Raw genomic sequence first — 14,383 nt, 5'->3', positions numbered from 1 at the left:
GGTTTTGAAAATAACATATCAACTATGTTTTGGTTTTGAAAATAACATATCAACTATGCTTTGATAAATAACAAGGTAGTAAATTAAAACACATGTTGGATTTTGTACATAGTATATCAAAAATATACTTTGGATAATATCACATTTGGGAGGACATCAAACGTTACCTTGGTGATTTAGTATTCAATCAAGCCTTAGTGTATCAAACTATCTGGTTAAAATTTGGTTTCTGACATTCCATACAACAGGAATGGGATGTCTAGTCCTATAGCGCTATATCATACTACCAATCGGCTTGGTGAATGTATTAAATTGAGTACAATCCAACAATTAGTTTTACAAGCTTTGAAAATCAGTGTTTAAACCATAGATAATCGTTTAATTCGTCAAAAGAATAAGTACTAAGCATGTGTAATCATATAGTCTAAAATCATGAAAATAACAAATAGGCACATATGTTTCACCCCAAAACATTTAAAAGCAGTAAAAGAGGGGACTATGTACTCACTTGAGATTGCAAGTATCCTTGATTAAGTGTTCTAACGAAGCTCGGGAAATCAAGGAATCAAGTGACACCTAGTATGGAATCACTATGTTAAACAATCGGCTCCTAAGTCGGAAGACTGAGTAGAATGAGGTCTCGTAAACCAAATGAGCATTGGAACTCATGTGATATGGTTTAACGAAGTCTACATTCTAAAACGGAACCTATCCTAAGTGCTTACGACACGTTACGACCCATTAAGGTAGCTTACGCTACTTTAACACATCGTTCGCGCGAACGCGCGTTCGAGACATCTAACTAGTCCTATGACAAGTATTATATGCCTAAACATGTTTAAATATGTTGCATAATCAGTTAAGTGGCAAATGTTTATGTTACATATGCTTAAATACCATTTATGCATGAAAAGGGCATTTTGGTCATTTACCTAAGGCATATAAACTACCTATCATACAACTACATAAACTATGTGACAATAAGGTATAACCTCGGGAGGTTATTCCCTATATAACTATGGTCACTAAACATGCTTGGTCGGATCCAAATGATCGACCAAACGGGCCGAGTTCGCAAGTCTAAGCGGTGGTTTAGACCGCTTGACTTACGACTCTAAACAAGCACTAAATTAGAAGTGACGAGCTAAACATGTTAAAACATGCTTAACTAAGTTAGAAAACAGGTTTTGATATCAAAACAAAGTGTTTTGATACCAAGAGTAGTTTGGTTGCAAAATATGCATAAATGCGCATTTTGACCGAAACTACGACTCGTCACTACGCCTAGTCAACGTGATAATCAGTAGGTATAGTCACTAGGGACTATAACCATCGTGATTACGCTCACGTTGTGAAGTTCAAACGAACTTCGTGTTGACCAAAGATTGGTCAAAGCAAAAAGTCAAACACTGTTTGACTTTCACGCTTGAAAAGCGATAAAAGAACGAAAGAAGCTTATAAAGGGTCCAAGCTAGGGAGAACTTGATCTTAAAATTCTCAGGTATGAAGTTAATAACTTCAACTTAGAGAAAATCAGATCATGGGTGAGGAAATCAAATGAAAGGCATGGCTATTTATAGTTTTCGGTAAACCGTTAGGATTGTTTCTTGCTAAAGAGGGAATGATCTTGGCCATACATGTGGGTTAATGGTTTTAATATACCATGGGACATGTAATACTAGCAAAAACTAGCAGATGGTATCCAAAACAAGTGTTTAAAAGCATCAAAATCAAGTCCCAAGTCCAGATTCAATGTTTCTAACCTACAGATTGTCAAAAATAGTCCCTGCAGCCTAGAAACTTGGTTTTCGATGCATTTTTGACACGTTTAAGCCCCGTTAACCCCATTTCAAGGCTCTAAAATGAAGTTAAAGTATAGGGAACTTAAAATATGCAGAAAAATATCTCGGATGTCGGTTCATTTGGTCGTACGGTTGCGTTATTCGGTTAATTACCACGGAAGTCGTAACGAACGCAAAAACGATCCAAATTACACGAGGAATGGAATTTTATCATCCCAATCACTAAAATAAAATATTTTAATGATTATATAAATTTTTGGGAGTCCGTATATATTCAGAACATAAGATATGCGCGAAAATGCAAACTTATGCACTTTTTGACGCTTTTAGTCCCTTTTGATCAAATAAGTTTGTTTTAGCATCCCGAACCCCTCAAAGCCTATTTCTAAGAGATGTAAAGGATATTTAGGGTATGTTTAACTTATGATCAAGTTCCGGAATGTTCGTTACCATATAAATCGGCATAGTTTCGCAGTTTGACACAAATAGTCCCTACGATCAAATAGACTTGTTTTTGACACACCAAACCCTTCAAAACTTATTTCTAAGTTATGTAATGGTTATTTAAGGTATGTTGAGCCTATGTCCCTGTTCCGGAGTGTTTGTTGCGTTAAACCGATCGCGTTTACACATCAGTTCGCGTATAACTTTCTAGAAAGCGATTTAAAGCTCAAAATTGAATAAGAATTGATATGTGCACATGATACACATATTTATACAAATCCCAAGTATGAAACACAATATTTCATTGGTTTAGTATTTGTTTGATGGTCGTAGTGACACAGGTGTCACAATCTCCGCTACTTTAGGAAATTTCGTCCTGGAATTTAATTTTAGAGGAAACCTGTGAAGACAACTGTGATTGTTTCGCTTTCGAATGAATCCTCCGTTTCCCAAGTAAAACTCTAGGTCACGTTTGGATTCTTAGCGAATTTGTTAATTTCCAAAATGTTGTTGTTGTTGTAATAAAAACATGGAGCTTTGAACAACGGATTGGAGAATGTTCCTATGAAGACTATTACAGGAAACTTGTGTGTGCTCGAAATCAGCGTTGGAGAATGCAAGATTAAAATAACAATGGTCAAGGTCCAGGACTTCTAGTAACTCAAATAACGCTACGCTTGCAATGTAATAAGGAACACTTATATATAGGAAGTACCAACGACGTATCCACCATGCCCTTTTTACATTGTTCCCGTCTCGTTATTCTCATCACTATAGGTCTTAACACATGACAAAACTTGTTGTGGTTTCTGTGCACTCAATTCCATAATTATGTATGCGTCCATAATTACGTAATTCCTTGCACAGTTCATTTTATAATGTGTAGGAAAAATCAATCGGATATACATGCAATGACTTGACTAGACCACCAGAGGATCTTTTTAACTAGATCAACGAACGATCTTTTTAACAAGATCAACACATGATCTCCTTAACTAGATCGTCGTATGATCTCTTTAAGTAGACCTCCAAAAGGTCTTTTTAACTTTGAACCAAGTAATCGTTTTCAAATAGCACTTGGAATCCAAGGGTCTGACTATTTGCATAGATAGCCCCTTAAGGATTTAAGATAGTACTTTGAGTATCCTTCTGAGAATCTAACATATGAGAATACGGAAGATTCTATCAGAACTTAGATAGCGAGCTTTAGAATTACACATAAGCACATAATCACATAATCGTGTATTCGTTAATTTAGTTATTAGCTTGTTCGTTAATTTGAATTAATTCATTTAAAGTACATCAGAAATCCAATCACGGACTTTAATTGGTACTTTAAATATCCCCAAGAATCTAACTATGAAGATAGGAAGATCTTATAAGGATACACGAAGAAAAAATGTACATGATAATCATGTACATAGTCACATAACATGGGTCCAGTTAAGGACTTATGAAAGTACCTTTAGATATCAAATAAAGGATTTGAAATGGTACTTCAAATATTTGTTTAAGAATTTGTAATTTGTACCTTGTACTTTGTTTCTTTAAAAGAAACGAGTACTTAGGATTTTAGGGAGGACCACGAGTGATCACAAAATGAAAGAACCACATGAGTAGTTTGTTCAGCAAGGAACACGATTCCTTGGTATCGGTATTGTAGGGGTATGTCACGCAGATACCCAATCATAATCGTTTCATAAAATAAAATTTGAAACAACAAATTTTATTTATGTAACAGCTGAATTGTTTCAAACGATAACAACAAAGGAAAATACAAGGTCTAATTGTTCACTGCTGCATTGTCGTTTGCGTTTGCCTCGTTTATGTTAAACACTCGTCCACGCATTGGATTTGCGTTAACAAGTCTTGGGCAATTGTTTCGGTAGTGAGTAAGATCAGCACAGTTATAGCATGATCCTGGTGGAAATGGTGCTTGAACAGCAGCAGGATTTGCAGCATTTTGGTTTTGGGTAGCATGACGGCATGTATTGACCAAATGTCCCAATCGTCCATAGTGGGTACATTTGTGACACGGTGTCTGATTCACATGATGACGGTTGCATTTGTTGCACAAGGGTGCAATACCAATATAGTTTTTCCTAGCACGAGGCTGTGCTGGCTGATTTGGTGCAACCTGATCATTCTGAGCAACTACTGCGAAGTTTTATGAAGACTTACGCTTCTTCGACTTCATAGAGGACTCGGTCTGATGGTTTCGGGTCGCCTTTTCGGAAAATCTTACCTTTCCTGATCTGGGATTCAGATAAGGTAGCAGACAATTCATGGCCTGTCTGACGGTAGTAGGGTTGCTACCAGTAACGATATACTGAACTAGGTCAGGGAGACCATCAATGTACTTTTCGATTGCCTTCTCCAAAGGCGTAACCATGGTAGGACATAACAGACTTAACTCCTCATAACGATCAGTGTAGGCTCGATGTTCACCTCTGTCTTGTTTAAGATCGTCAAATTCCCGTTCCAAAGCCCTTAGCTCATGACGAGGACAGAATTCCTTCATCATTAGAGCTCGAAGCTCTTCCCAGGTTTGTGCCATTGCCACATCGGCACCCCTATCATGAATCACACCGTTCCACCAGGTAAGAGCACGCTTCTCGAATGCACTGGATGCAAACTCAACCTTGCGCTCATTCGGACATTGCACATGTCTGAATGTGCTCTCCAAACTTTCGAACCATTGCAGGAGCGCGGTTGCTCCTTGAGACCTAGAAAACTTCAAAGGTTTTGCAGAATTGAAGGTTTTGAAACTACACTGAGCATTGTTGTTGTTATTGTCGTTGTATAACTGATGGATCTGGGTTACTACGTTCGGAAACACTGCAGCCATTTGCTGAGATATAAGGGCTGCGACTTCTTCGTTGGTTAGAGGTTGTGTGTCTCGTCGAGGAGGCATTGTCTAAAAGGAACAAGGGAACATGAGAAACGGGTGAGGTTGACATTTGGAAAAACAAAAGAGGTATTGAAAACATCGACAAAACACAAGGAAGGCGATCATTCGTTCGTTACCTCGAACAAACAAATAACACACAGTGACTAATTAAAGTAAATGGGTCATAATAATGTATCACCGAAGACATGCTCGCCTATAAGTGAACACTCACCCCAAGAGTTCCCAGGTAAGAGTGACTGGTCCGATACTGCGGATTTGTACGAACACTCTAGCCTTAGACAGAAAACTCAGGGTACAGGCATTTACCCTTCCAGTTTGCACGTGTTCACATTATTTAGACCCAAACTTTGACGAGATTTTAAAAAACACCAAAGGCTTAAAAGCCTAAGAACAAATCATCTAAGGATAGATGACTTCTTATGATGTTTTGAAAAATTTTTTGACTCGAGAGAATGAATTGTGTTTTGTTTTTGTTAATCACCTAAGGATAGGTGAAGTGTATTGTTTTAAGACTAAACACAAGATAACTTATGTTAGGGTCCTAGGAAGGTTATAGTCTAGGTCAAAGCATTACTAATAACCTAATTCCCTATAACCATTGGCTCTGATACCAACTTTTCTGTCACACCCCGACCACGTAAAACAAAAAATCATGGCGGAAACGTCGGGGAGTGTCGTAACAGAATCATTGTTTCACAACCATGGATTAGAATTGTTTCGTTTTATTGAATTATTGAACTCATTGATTTATTACAAATCAGATAAATACAAATATTGTCTTTCAAGTTTTAAAGTCACTAAGGCACAAGTCCATCCTATGTATAGCATGCATCAACAATCATCACATAGCAGCACCTGAAACATATATGAAAATAGGTACGTCAGCATAAAAATGCCTGTGAGTAACATAGGTTTTGTTGATTTAGATTCATGGCTTTAGTTAACATAAGAAAAAGGTTTTATGTTTTACAAAAATAGCCATGAATCCTTGTAAAAGTTTTGTTTCTAAAAAAATGTATTATTTTGATAAAAGGTTTGTAGTATATACAAAAAAATATACTTTGGTTTGGAAATAGTTAAACGTATAGTATATCAAAAATATACTTTTGTTACTAAAATAATAGATTTGGTAGTATATCACAAATATACTTTGGTTTTGAAAATTTGCATATAAACTATGCTTAGGTTTTGAGTATAACATATCCACCATGTTTTGGTTTTGAAAATAACATATCAACTATGTTTTGGTTTTGAAAATAACATATCAACTATGCTTTGATAAATATACTTTGGATAATATCACATTTGGGAACACATCAAACTGTACGTTGGTAATATATCAAAATATACAAAAGAAACTGTGATTTAGTATTCAATCAAGCCTTAGTGTATCAAACTACACCTTGGAGACTATAGAAATACCAAAAAGGCAATTTCTGTCTGGTTAAAATTTGGTTTCTGACATTCCATACAATAGGAATGGGGTGTCTAGTCCTATACCGCTATATCATACTACCAATCGGCTTGGTGAATGTATTAAAATGAGTACAATCCAACAATTAGTTTTACAAGCTTTGAAAATCAGTGTTTAAACCATAGATAATCGTTTAATTCGTTAAAAGAATAAGTACTAAGCATGTGTAATCATATAGTTTAAAATCATGAAAATAACAAATAGGCACATATGTTTCACCCCAAAACATTTAAAAGTAGTAAAAGAGGGGACTATGTACTCACTTGAGATTGCAAGTATCCTTGATTAAGTGTCCTAATGAAGCTCGGGAAATCAAGGAATCAAGTGGCACCTAGCATGGGATCACTATGTTAAACAATCGGCTCCTAAGTCGGAAGACTGAGTAGAATGAGGTCTCGTAAACCAAATGAGCATTGGAACTCATGTGATATGGTTTAACGAAGTCTACATTCTAAAACGGAACCTATCCTAAGTGCTTACGACACGTTACGACCCATTAAGGTAGCTTACGCTACTTTAACGCGTCGTTCGCACAAACGCGTGTTCGAGACGTCTAACTAGTCCTATGACAAGTATTATATGCCTAAACATGTTTAAATATGTTGCATAATCAGCTAAGTGGCAAATGTTTATGTTACATATGCTTAAATACCAATTATGCATGAAAAGGGCATTTTGGTCATTTACCTAAGGCATATAAACTACCTATCATACAACTACTTAAACTATGTGACCATAAGGTATAACCTCGGAAGGTTATTCCCTATACAATTATGGTCACTAAACATGCTTGGTTGGATCCTAATGATCAACCAAACGGGTCGAGTTCGAAAGTCTTAGCGGTGGTTTAGACCGCTTGACTTACGACTCTAAACAAGCACTAAACTAGAAGTAACGAGCTAAACATGTTAAAACATGCTTAACTAAGTTAGAAAACAGGTTTTGATATCAAAACAAAGTGTTTTGATACCAAGAGTAGTTTGGTTGCAAAATACGCATAAATGCGCATTTTGACCGAAACTACGACTCGTCACTATGCCTAGTCAACGTGGTAATCAGTAGGTATAGTCACTAGGGACTATAACCATCGTGATTACGCTCACGTTGTGAATTTCAAACGAACTTCGTGTTGACCAAAGACTGGTCAAAGTAGAAAGTCAAACATTGTTTGACTTTCACGCTTGAAAAGCGATAAAAGAACGAAAGAAGCTTACAAAGGGTCCAAGCTAGGGAGAACTTGATCTTAAAATTCTCAGGTATGAAGTTAATAACTTCAACTTAGAGAAAATCAGATCAAGGGTGAGGAAATCAAATGAAAGGTGTAGGATCGTTTTCTAACCCGAACGAGTCTATCAGAGGAGTTTCGATCAGTTGCAGGTGCGGAAAACAAGTAACTGACGTAGATTAGCTGGCAATTCACTTAAATCACACTTTTGATTGATATTACAGTGTTTACAATCAATTGGAAGACCGGCAGCACCTCGGTATCCGTAGACAAGAACTATTCCAAATGGTTTCGTTCATGGGGTATTTATAGTTGCCTAGATTTCGCTTATAGTGACATAATGTTCATAAAAGCGAAATCAGACAATGTGATTTCCAACATAGTGACATGTCCATATATGTGAAACCTGATTTCCCACATAGTGACATGTCCATATATGTGAAACCAACTTTCTTGGGAAATCACCACTACTACTCTATATTCCCGTTCAATGTGCCCTAATCTAACATTCTAAGACTAAGACTCGAACGAAGATGTAGTCGACAGATAACTGCACCAACAGACCCCCCCTTGAATGTTGACGGAATCTTCAGTAAGAGTCTTCAACATGACAATACTTCAATCTTGATTGGTCTTCTTCAGAAACTCTTTCTGGAATCATATACCCGGATCTTTCTCTGGTTCTAACTTTCGTCAGACTCCCCCTTTCATCGAGCTGGGATCGCTGTCTGGAATTTGTTATCACCTTTGAAATCAAATCCTGGTTTTTTTAGTTTAAGCTCTTCTCAGGTCCTGATGCATCTCCTGGCTTTTCGTAGCAACAGGATCAGAAACCTACACATCTCAAACACTCTATTACAAACCAACAATGTTGTGATTCAACTTAATGAATTAACTAAACCTTTGAGAATCATTTTCATTTAAAATTGATTTAAAAAATTTGAAACATTCCAAATTCTGATTCAACTTAGTGAATTATCTTAAACATTTCAAATCAATTAACTAAACCATCTGTTCATCACGTTTAGCCTTTGAGATTTTGAATATCAGTTTTCCAACACCAGTTGTCGAAAATCTATTTGTATTTTTCATACTATGAAACATAAATGCAATAACAGAAATTAAATGCAGAAATAAAATATGTACAAACATATTTTTGTGAGTTTGCGAAAGAGGATCATATCAGATTTTAGACACATCACAAACACCGTTAAGCTTTTAATCGTTTTAAGTTCTAAACGATTCACATAGATTGACGATATTGTTGTCCACTTAAACTCAATCTAAAAACTTTCGACATGCTTACCGATACGTTAAAGTATATTAATTTTGCACACAATTCTAATGGACCCCACGATCTCAGCATATCCCCTCATCAGGTAATACACTAACTCAAGTAATGCCTTTAAACTTTCATCAACTGTGATATGTGCGAAAATAACGCAGAATGTTTAAACATTAACAATCAGGTCGATACTTCCGTATACACAGAGAAAGTCCAATGTTTAAACAAAATAAGAAAATAAAACAAGTTGAAGTTGTTTAGGCTTTAACCACCAGGTCGATACTTCCGTATACGCAGAGGAGGTCCAAAGCTTAAACGAAACACCAAAGAAAATAAAGCAGAACGTTTAGGCAATAACATCTAGGTCGATACTCACGTATATGCAGAGGATGTCCAATGCTTAAACAAAATAAAGAAATAAGACAAGTTTAAATCTTTGCAAAATGAAATGCACAATCACAGTATCATTTTTAGTGAAGTTGTGAAAGTTCACACACTTAACCAGTTTTTATGCTTTTGGCATTCAGCGATTACTGAGCAGGCACACAATCAAGAAGGACAAAACAAAGTACTATGCTTTCAATCATGTTTCCCACTAGAACTAGGCTTTATCATTTAAGTTTGTATCATTATCGCAAATCTACTAGTCTATTTTTTTGGGTAAAGGGTTACCCCGGTAAATTTTATATCATCAACCAAATAAAACAAGTGAGGAAAATAATAATCCCCAATTCTCTAGCATGACATGCCATCCTAGAGTTTACAAGCAACAACGCAAAACAGCAAAAAACTAGATCAAACAAAGACACTCGGTCAATCTACAAAAACTATGAATTATTAGCCACAATCATCATCTTCAAAAAGAAGCCCTCTCGGCAAACTCCAATCTTGTAAAATTCTCTCCACTTGACCCGTTCTTTTGAACCGCATAGTGTGAAGTTTCAACCTTACTGTTGCCAAAATAATCTCTACTAGCCGCGAGGCACTCCTCTGCTTTGTTGAAAACAGACGCATGTTCCGTTCTTGCCATACAAAGTATGTTGCTGCTCCCACCACTAGCTTTCCAATAACATTCCTCGCGCTTTTAGAGCTGCCAAAGCGCACCAAGTACTCGTATATACTATCCCACTTATTACACACATCTTCTATACCAGCTAAGACTTTCACTCCATTCCATATTTGCATCCCAAACGAGCATTCGAAAAAGAGATGCTCATGAGAATCCGGGCCCGATGTACATAAAGAACAACATAGAAGATTATAGTTAGCATTCCCCGAAGAGTTCCACATACTCATAACATCTTGCTTCTTGAGCTTCTTATTGACAATGAGCCACATTATGAAGGCATGTCTCGGAATAGCTTGAGGAAACCATATTGCATTATTCCATGGAACCAAGTCTTGGCCATTTCGAATATCATCCTAAACCGCTGAAGTACAAAAATCAACTTGTATTCCAGATCTATTTTTCCATACAAGTTTATCTCTCTTTGTTGCAACCAACAATATCTGACGAAGATTAGCCAAGACTGGAAATCGATCAATCCAATGACTCGGCCACCTCCATCCCTCTTGACAACACACATCCGCCAACTTTGTCTGCATATTAAAACCCGCATTGGCTATAAGTCTTGGCGTAACTATCAACTGAATAGGGCATACATCGTCCCATTTATCAAACCATGCCGATGTATCAGCTCCATTTCCCACGAAGGTCCAAACGTGATTCCGAATGGTGAGTCGCAGATTGAGCATCTTCCTCCAACTCCATGTCATATTACCACGACTTGGTATTTCCCAGAAAGATCTATTCCGAAGGCGATACGCATGAATCCATTTTACCCATAACGATTCTCTATGAGTCAACACACTCCATGCATGAACAGTCATCAAAGCATTATTCATATCCCCCACTCTACGAATACCTAGGCCTCCTTCACATTTAGGACGACAAACAGATCTCCATTTAACTTTTGCTTTTCCTTTAATACTGTCTCCTTGGGCCCACAAAAAGCGCTTCATCTTGTTTTCTAATTCGACTATAAGCCGTTTCGGTAAAATAAAAACCGATGCCCAGTAGATGTGAAGTGATGAAAGAACTGATCGAATCAACTGGAGTCTTCCTGCAAAGGACAAACATTTAGTTTTCCAGTCAGTAATCCTCGATTCCATTCTTTCCACAAGTTGTTTGCAATCTTTGTAATGCAACCGAGAAGATATAAGCGGCACACCCAAGTATCGAACTGGCAAACTCCCCTCTTCAAATGGCATTATAGCAAGAATACGTTGCTTCACCTCGTCCGTAACATTACAAAAGAACACTGTGCTCTTAGCCATACTCGAGACCAGGCCCGACATATTCTTAAACATATTCAACGCTTCCATAATAATTTTTGCTGATCTATTATCTCCTTTAGCAAAAAGAAATAGATCATTCGCAAAACATAGATTAACAATTTGTTGCTTTTCACACTTACTATGGAATCTGAAGTCATTAGATATAAACACCTGTTTTTGTAAAATCAGAGTGAGTACCTCCATAACCAGAGTAAACAAATACGGTGACATAGGGTCTCCCTGTCTAAGACCTCGTTTCCCTTTAAAGAATCCATAGAGATTACCGTTAATAGCCAAAGAGAAAGAAGTAGAAGCAACACAAGCCATAACCCATTTGATCATCTTCTCATGAAACCCGAACCCCATCAAAGCCTTTTGTAGAAAATTCCAATCAACCGTATCATATGCCTTCTGAATGTCAACTTTAAAAGCACATCTAGGCTGACCAACATTCCGATGATAGTTATGCATCAACTCTTGCGTCAGAAGAATATTATCAGAAATTCTTCTCCCCGGAACAAACGCAGACTGATTAATACTCACAATATCACAATATCACAAAATCTACTAGTCTAGCTGAGCCTATCGTCATATCTTTAGTGAGACCGTTTATCACATTTAGACTTTTCATTTCTTTAGCATGCTGTGATAGTCCACTGATTTTCTATCATTTCCTTTTGTTTCAGCAAAACTCATTTTTAAATTTTTCAATGTTTTTGACATTTTCAAATTTTCTAATTTTTTTTTAAAATTTTTACTCCCCCTAAAATCAAAATATGTCTCAATTTTGATTTTCTGGGAAAATTTGAAACAAACTGTACAAACTTGACAACTTGATGAGAATCACTTCAATTCTCTATCCACCTGGCATAAACAATCAGAACTCCCCCTCACAACAAACTATTTTCCCATTATGATTTCAAAACACTTAAGTTTGTTTTAATCAAAATGGTTTTTCCGGAAAAATTAGTTTGTTTACTAATCATTTGTAGGTTCGGGGTCACTTCATCACATTGTTTTCTTCATTCACATGACAAATTTTACAATTTCAGTTTTAGATCTCAAACATCACTTGTAGAAAATCAAGTACAACTTAATGTCCCTGATTTACCACATGTAAGGCGAAAAATCACCAGAGTGAAATTTCTCAAGAAATGTGCCGATTCATGTTTCACGCTTACCAACCTGGGAACTCCGGCAAGTCAGGCTTTTCTATTTGAACAGATTCACCCAAGCCTGACGATCCTTGGGTGATTTTGAATATTTGTTCAACAATGGTGGAAAATTTGCATCATCCATTGTTAAACCCGAATTCTCCTTTTTTACCTCAACACCAGGCTCCTCTGGTTTTGAAAAACCAGAATCATTGCCTGCACATGGCTTGTCTGATTTTGACCTGTCAGATTCATTGCCTGAAGGTGGCTTGTCTGACTTTGACAAGTCAGATTCATCGCCGACCATTTTCTTCTTCTTTTCTTCTTTCGTCCTCAGATTTATATCCGATGAGTTCGTCTTGCTTGACTTTGCAATCGAGGGAGTCGATTCATCATAACTCTTATTTTTATCAACAGATGAACCCGAGAACAATATCTTCTCTAGATACTCTCTGGCCTTCTTCCTCTTCTTTCTCAGTCTGTCTTTTTGCCCTTGAGAAAGCTTTACTTTCGTTTCTTGAACTTTAGGTTCTTGAACCTTTTGTTCTTTGGGCTTAACGTTGACTGGAATCTTTGCCAATTTCTGAGAATTAGCCCTCAATCTTTCATTTGATCTCCTTGGGCAATCTCTGGCAATGTGACCTTTGATATGACAATTATAGCATCTTCTCGTCTCAAAATTCCAACTCTGGCAGTTAACAGCAATGTGTCCTTGATAACGGCACCGGTAACACACCCTGTTATCGTACCAATCACCATTGTCAGTCCAAATGCTCAAATCAAAGCACTGTTTGGCTTGGTGATAATCCTTTTTCCTGTTGATTGCTGGATTTGACTTTTGAGCATTGTGGTCCGACCTGCACCACTTATTGCCAACAATTTTTATATTATCATTTTTTACTTTTTGTAATTTTTGATTTTGATTGGATGATCGATCTGATGAGCTGTTATTTTCTTTTTGTACATTTTTCAAATTTTTATCTTTTTGTTTCTGTTCCACTTTCTTCTTCAAAGGTTTTTGCTTAGAGCATTCTCCCTTTTCAGTCGATTGTAGAACAGTTTTCTGAAATTTATCTTTTAATTTCAAAAACAATTTTTGTTTTTCAATTTTTTCATTTTCATCATCAGATTTCTCATCGCAATCTTCAATTTTGACTTTGTCAAAATTTGTGACATCGTCACTTATTGGAACTAAATTGATCGGTTTTGGACAGGGAATATTCAAAAACTCAGATGATGTCACAAAACCTTTCAATTTCTTTTCAAGCTCATTAATTTTAGCTTTCGAATTCTCAGCTTCTTTTTCAAGCTGAGATATTCTATCAGAATGAGTCTTGATTGTTTTTTCATTTTCTATTTTCATGTTTTCAAGAACAGATTTTTCATTTTCCAAAACTTTTATCTGTTCTTGATATTTTGTTTCATTTGCTTTCAAGTTCTTGTTCTCAAGCTTTATCCAGATATCTTCATTTTCTGAAGATTTCTTTTTGCTTTCATTCTTTTCTTCTAACTCTTTGATTTTCTTTCGAGCACATTCACCTTCTTTTTCAAGTCTAATAATTTTCTGAAGATGGGAATTTATCATTTTTTGCTTTTCGATGTTGTTTTTGCTAAACACATCTCTCCCATCTTCAAGAATTTTTATTTGACTTTGAAATTCTTTCTCAGTTTTTAATTTCTCAATTTCAAACCTTTTGATTTTATCTTCAAACATTTTTGCATTTTCTTTCAATTTCTGGTTTTCCAATGTC

General features: G+C 36.4%; 1 protein-coding gene across 1 annotated transcript; it reads right to left on the bottom strand.

Annotated features, from left to right (window-relative positions):
* Nucleotides 1-9,978: 9,978 nt before the first annotated feature.
* LOC110933814 lies at nt 9,979-10,479 on the bottom strand. Its single transcript, XM_022177019.1, has one exon. It carries the CDS (start codon nt 10,477-10,479, stop codon nt 9,979-9,981), a length of 501 nt encoding a protein of 166 aa, XP_022032711.1.
* Nucleotides 10,480-14,383: the final 3,904 nt, after the last annotated feature.

The sequence above is a fragment of the Helianthus annuus genome, chromosome 15 (genome assembly GCF_002127325.2).
Source record: "Helianthus annuus cultivar XRQ/B chromosome 15, HanXRQr2.0-SUNRISE, whole genome shotgun sequence".
Classification (NCBI taxonomy): Eukaryota; Viridiplantae; Streptophyta; class Magnoliopsida; order Asterales; family Asteraceae; genus Helianthus; species Helianthus annuus.
The sequence above is the reverse complement of the archived record's forward strand: the minus strand, read 5'-3'. Positions and strand labels throughout refer to the sequence as shown.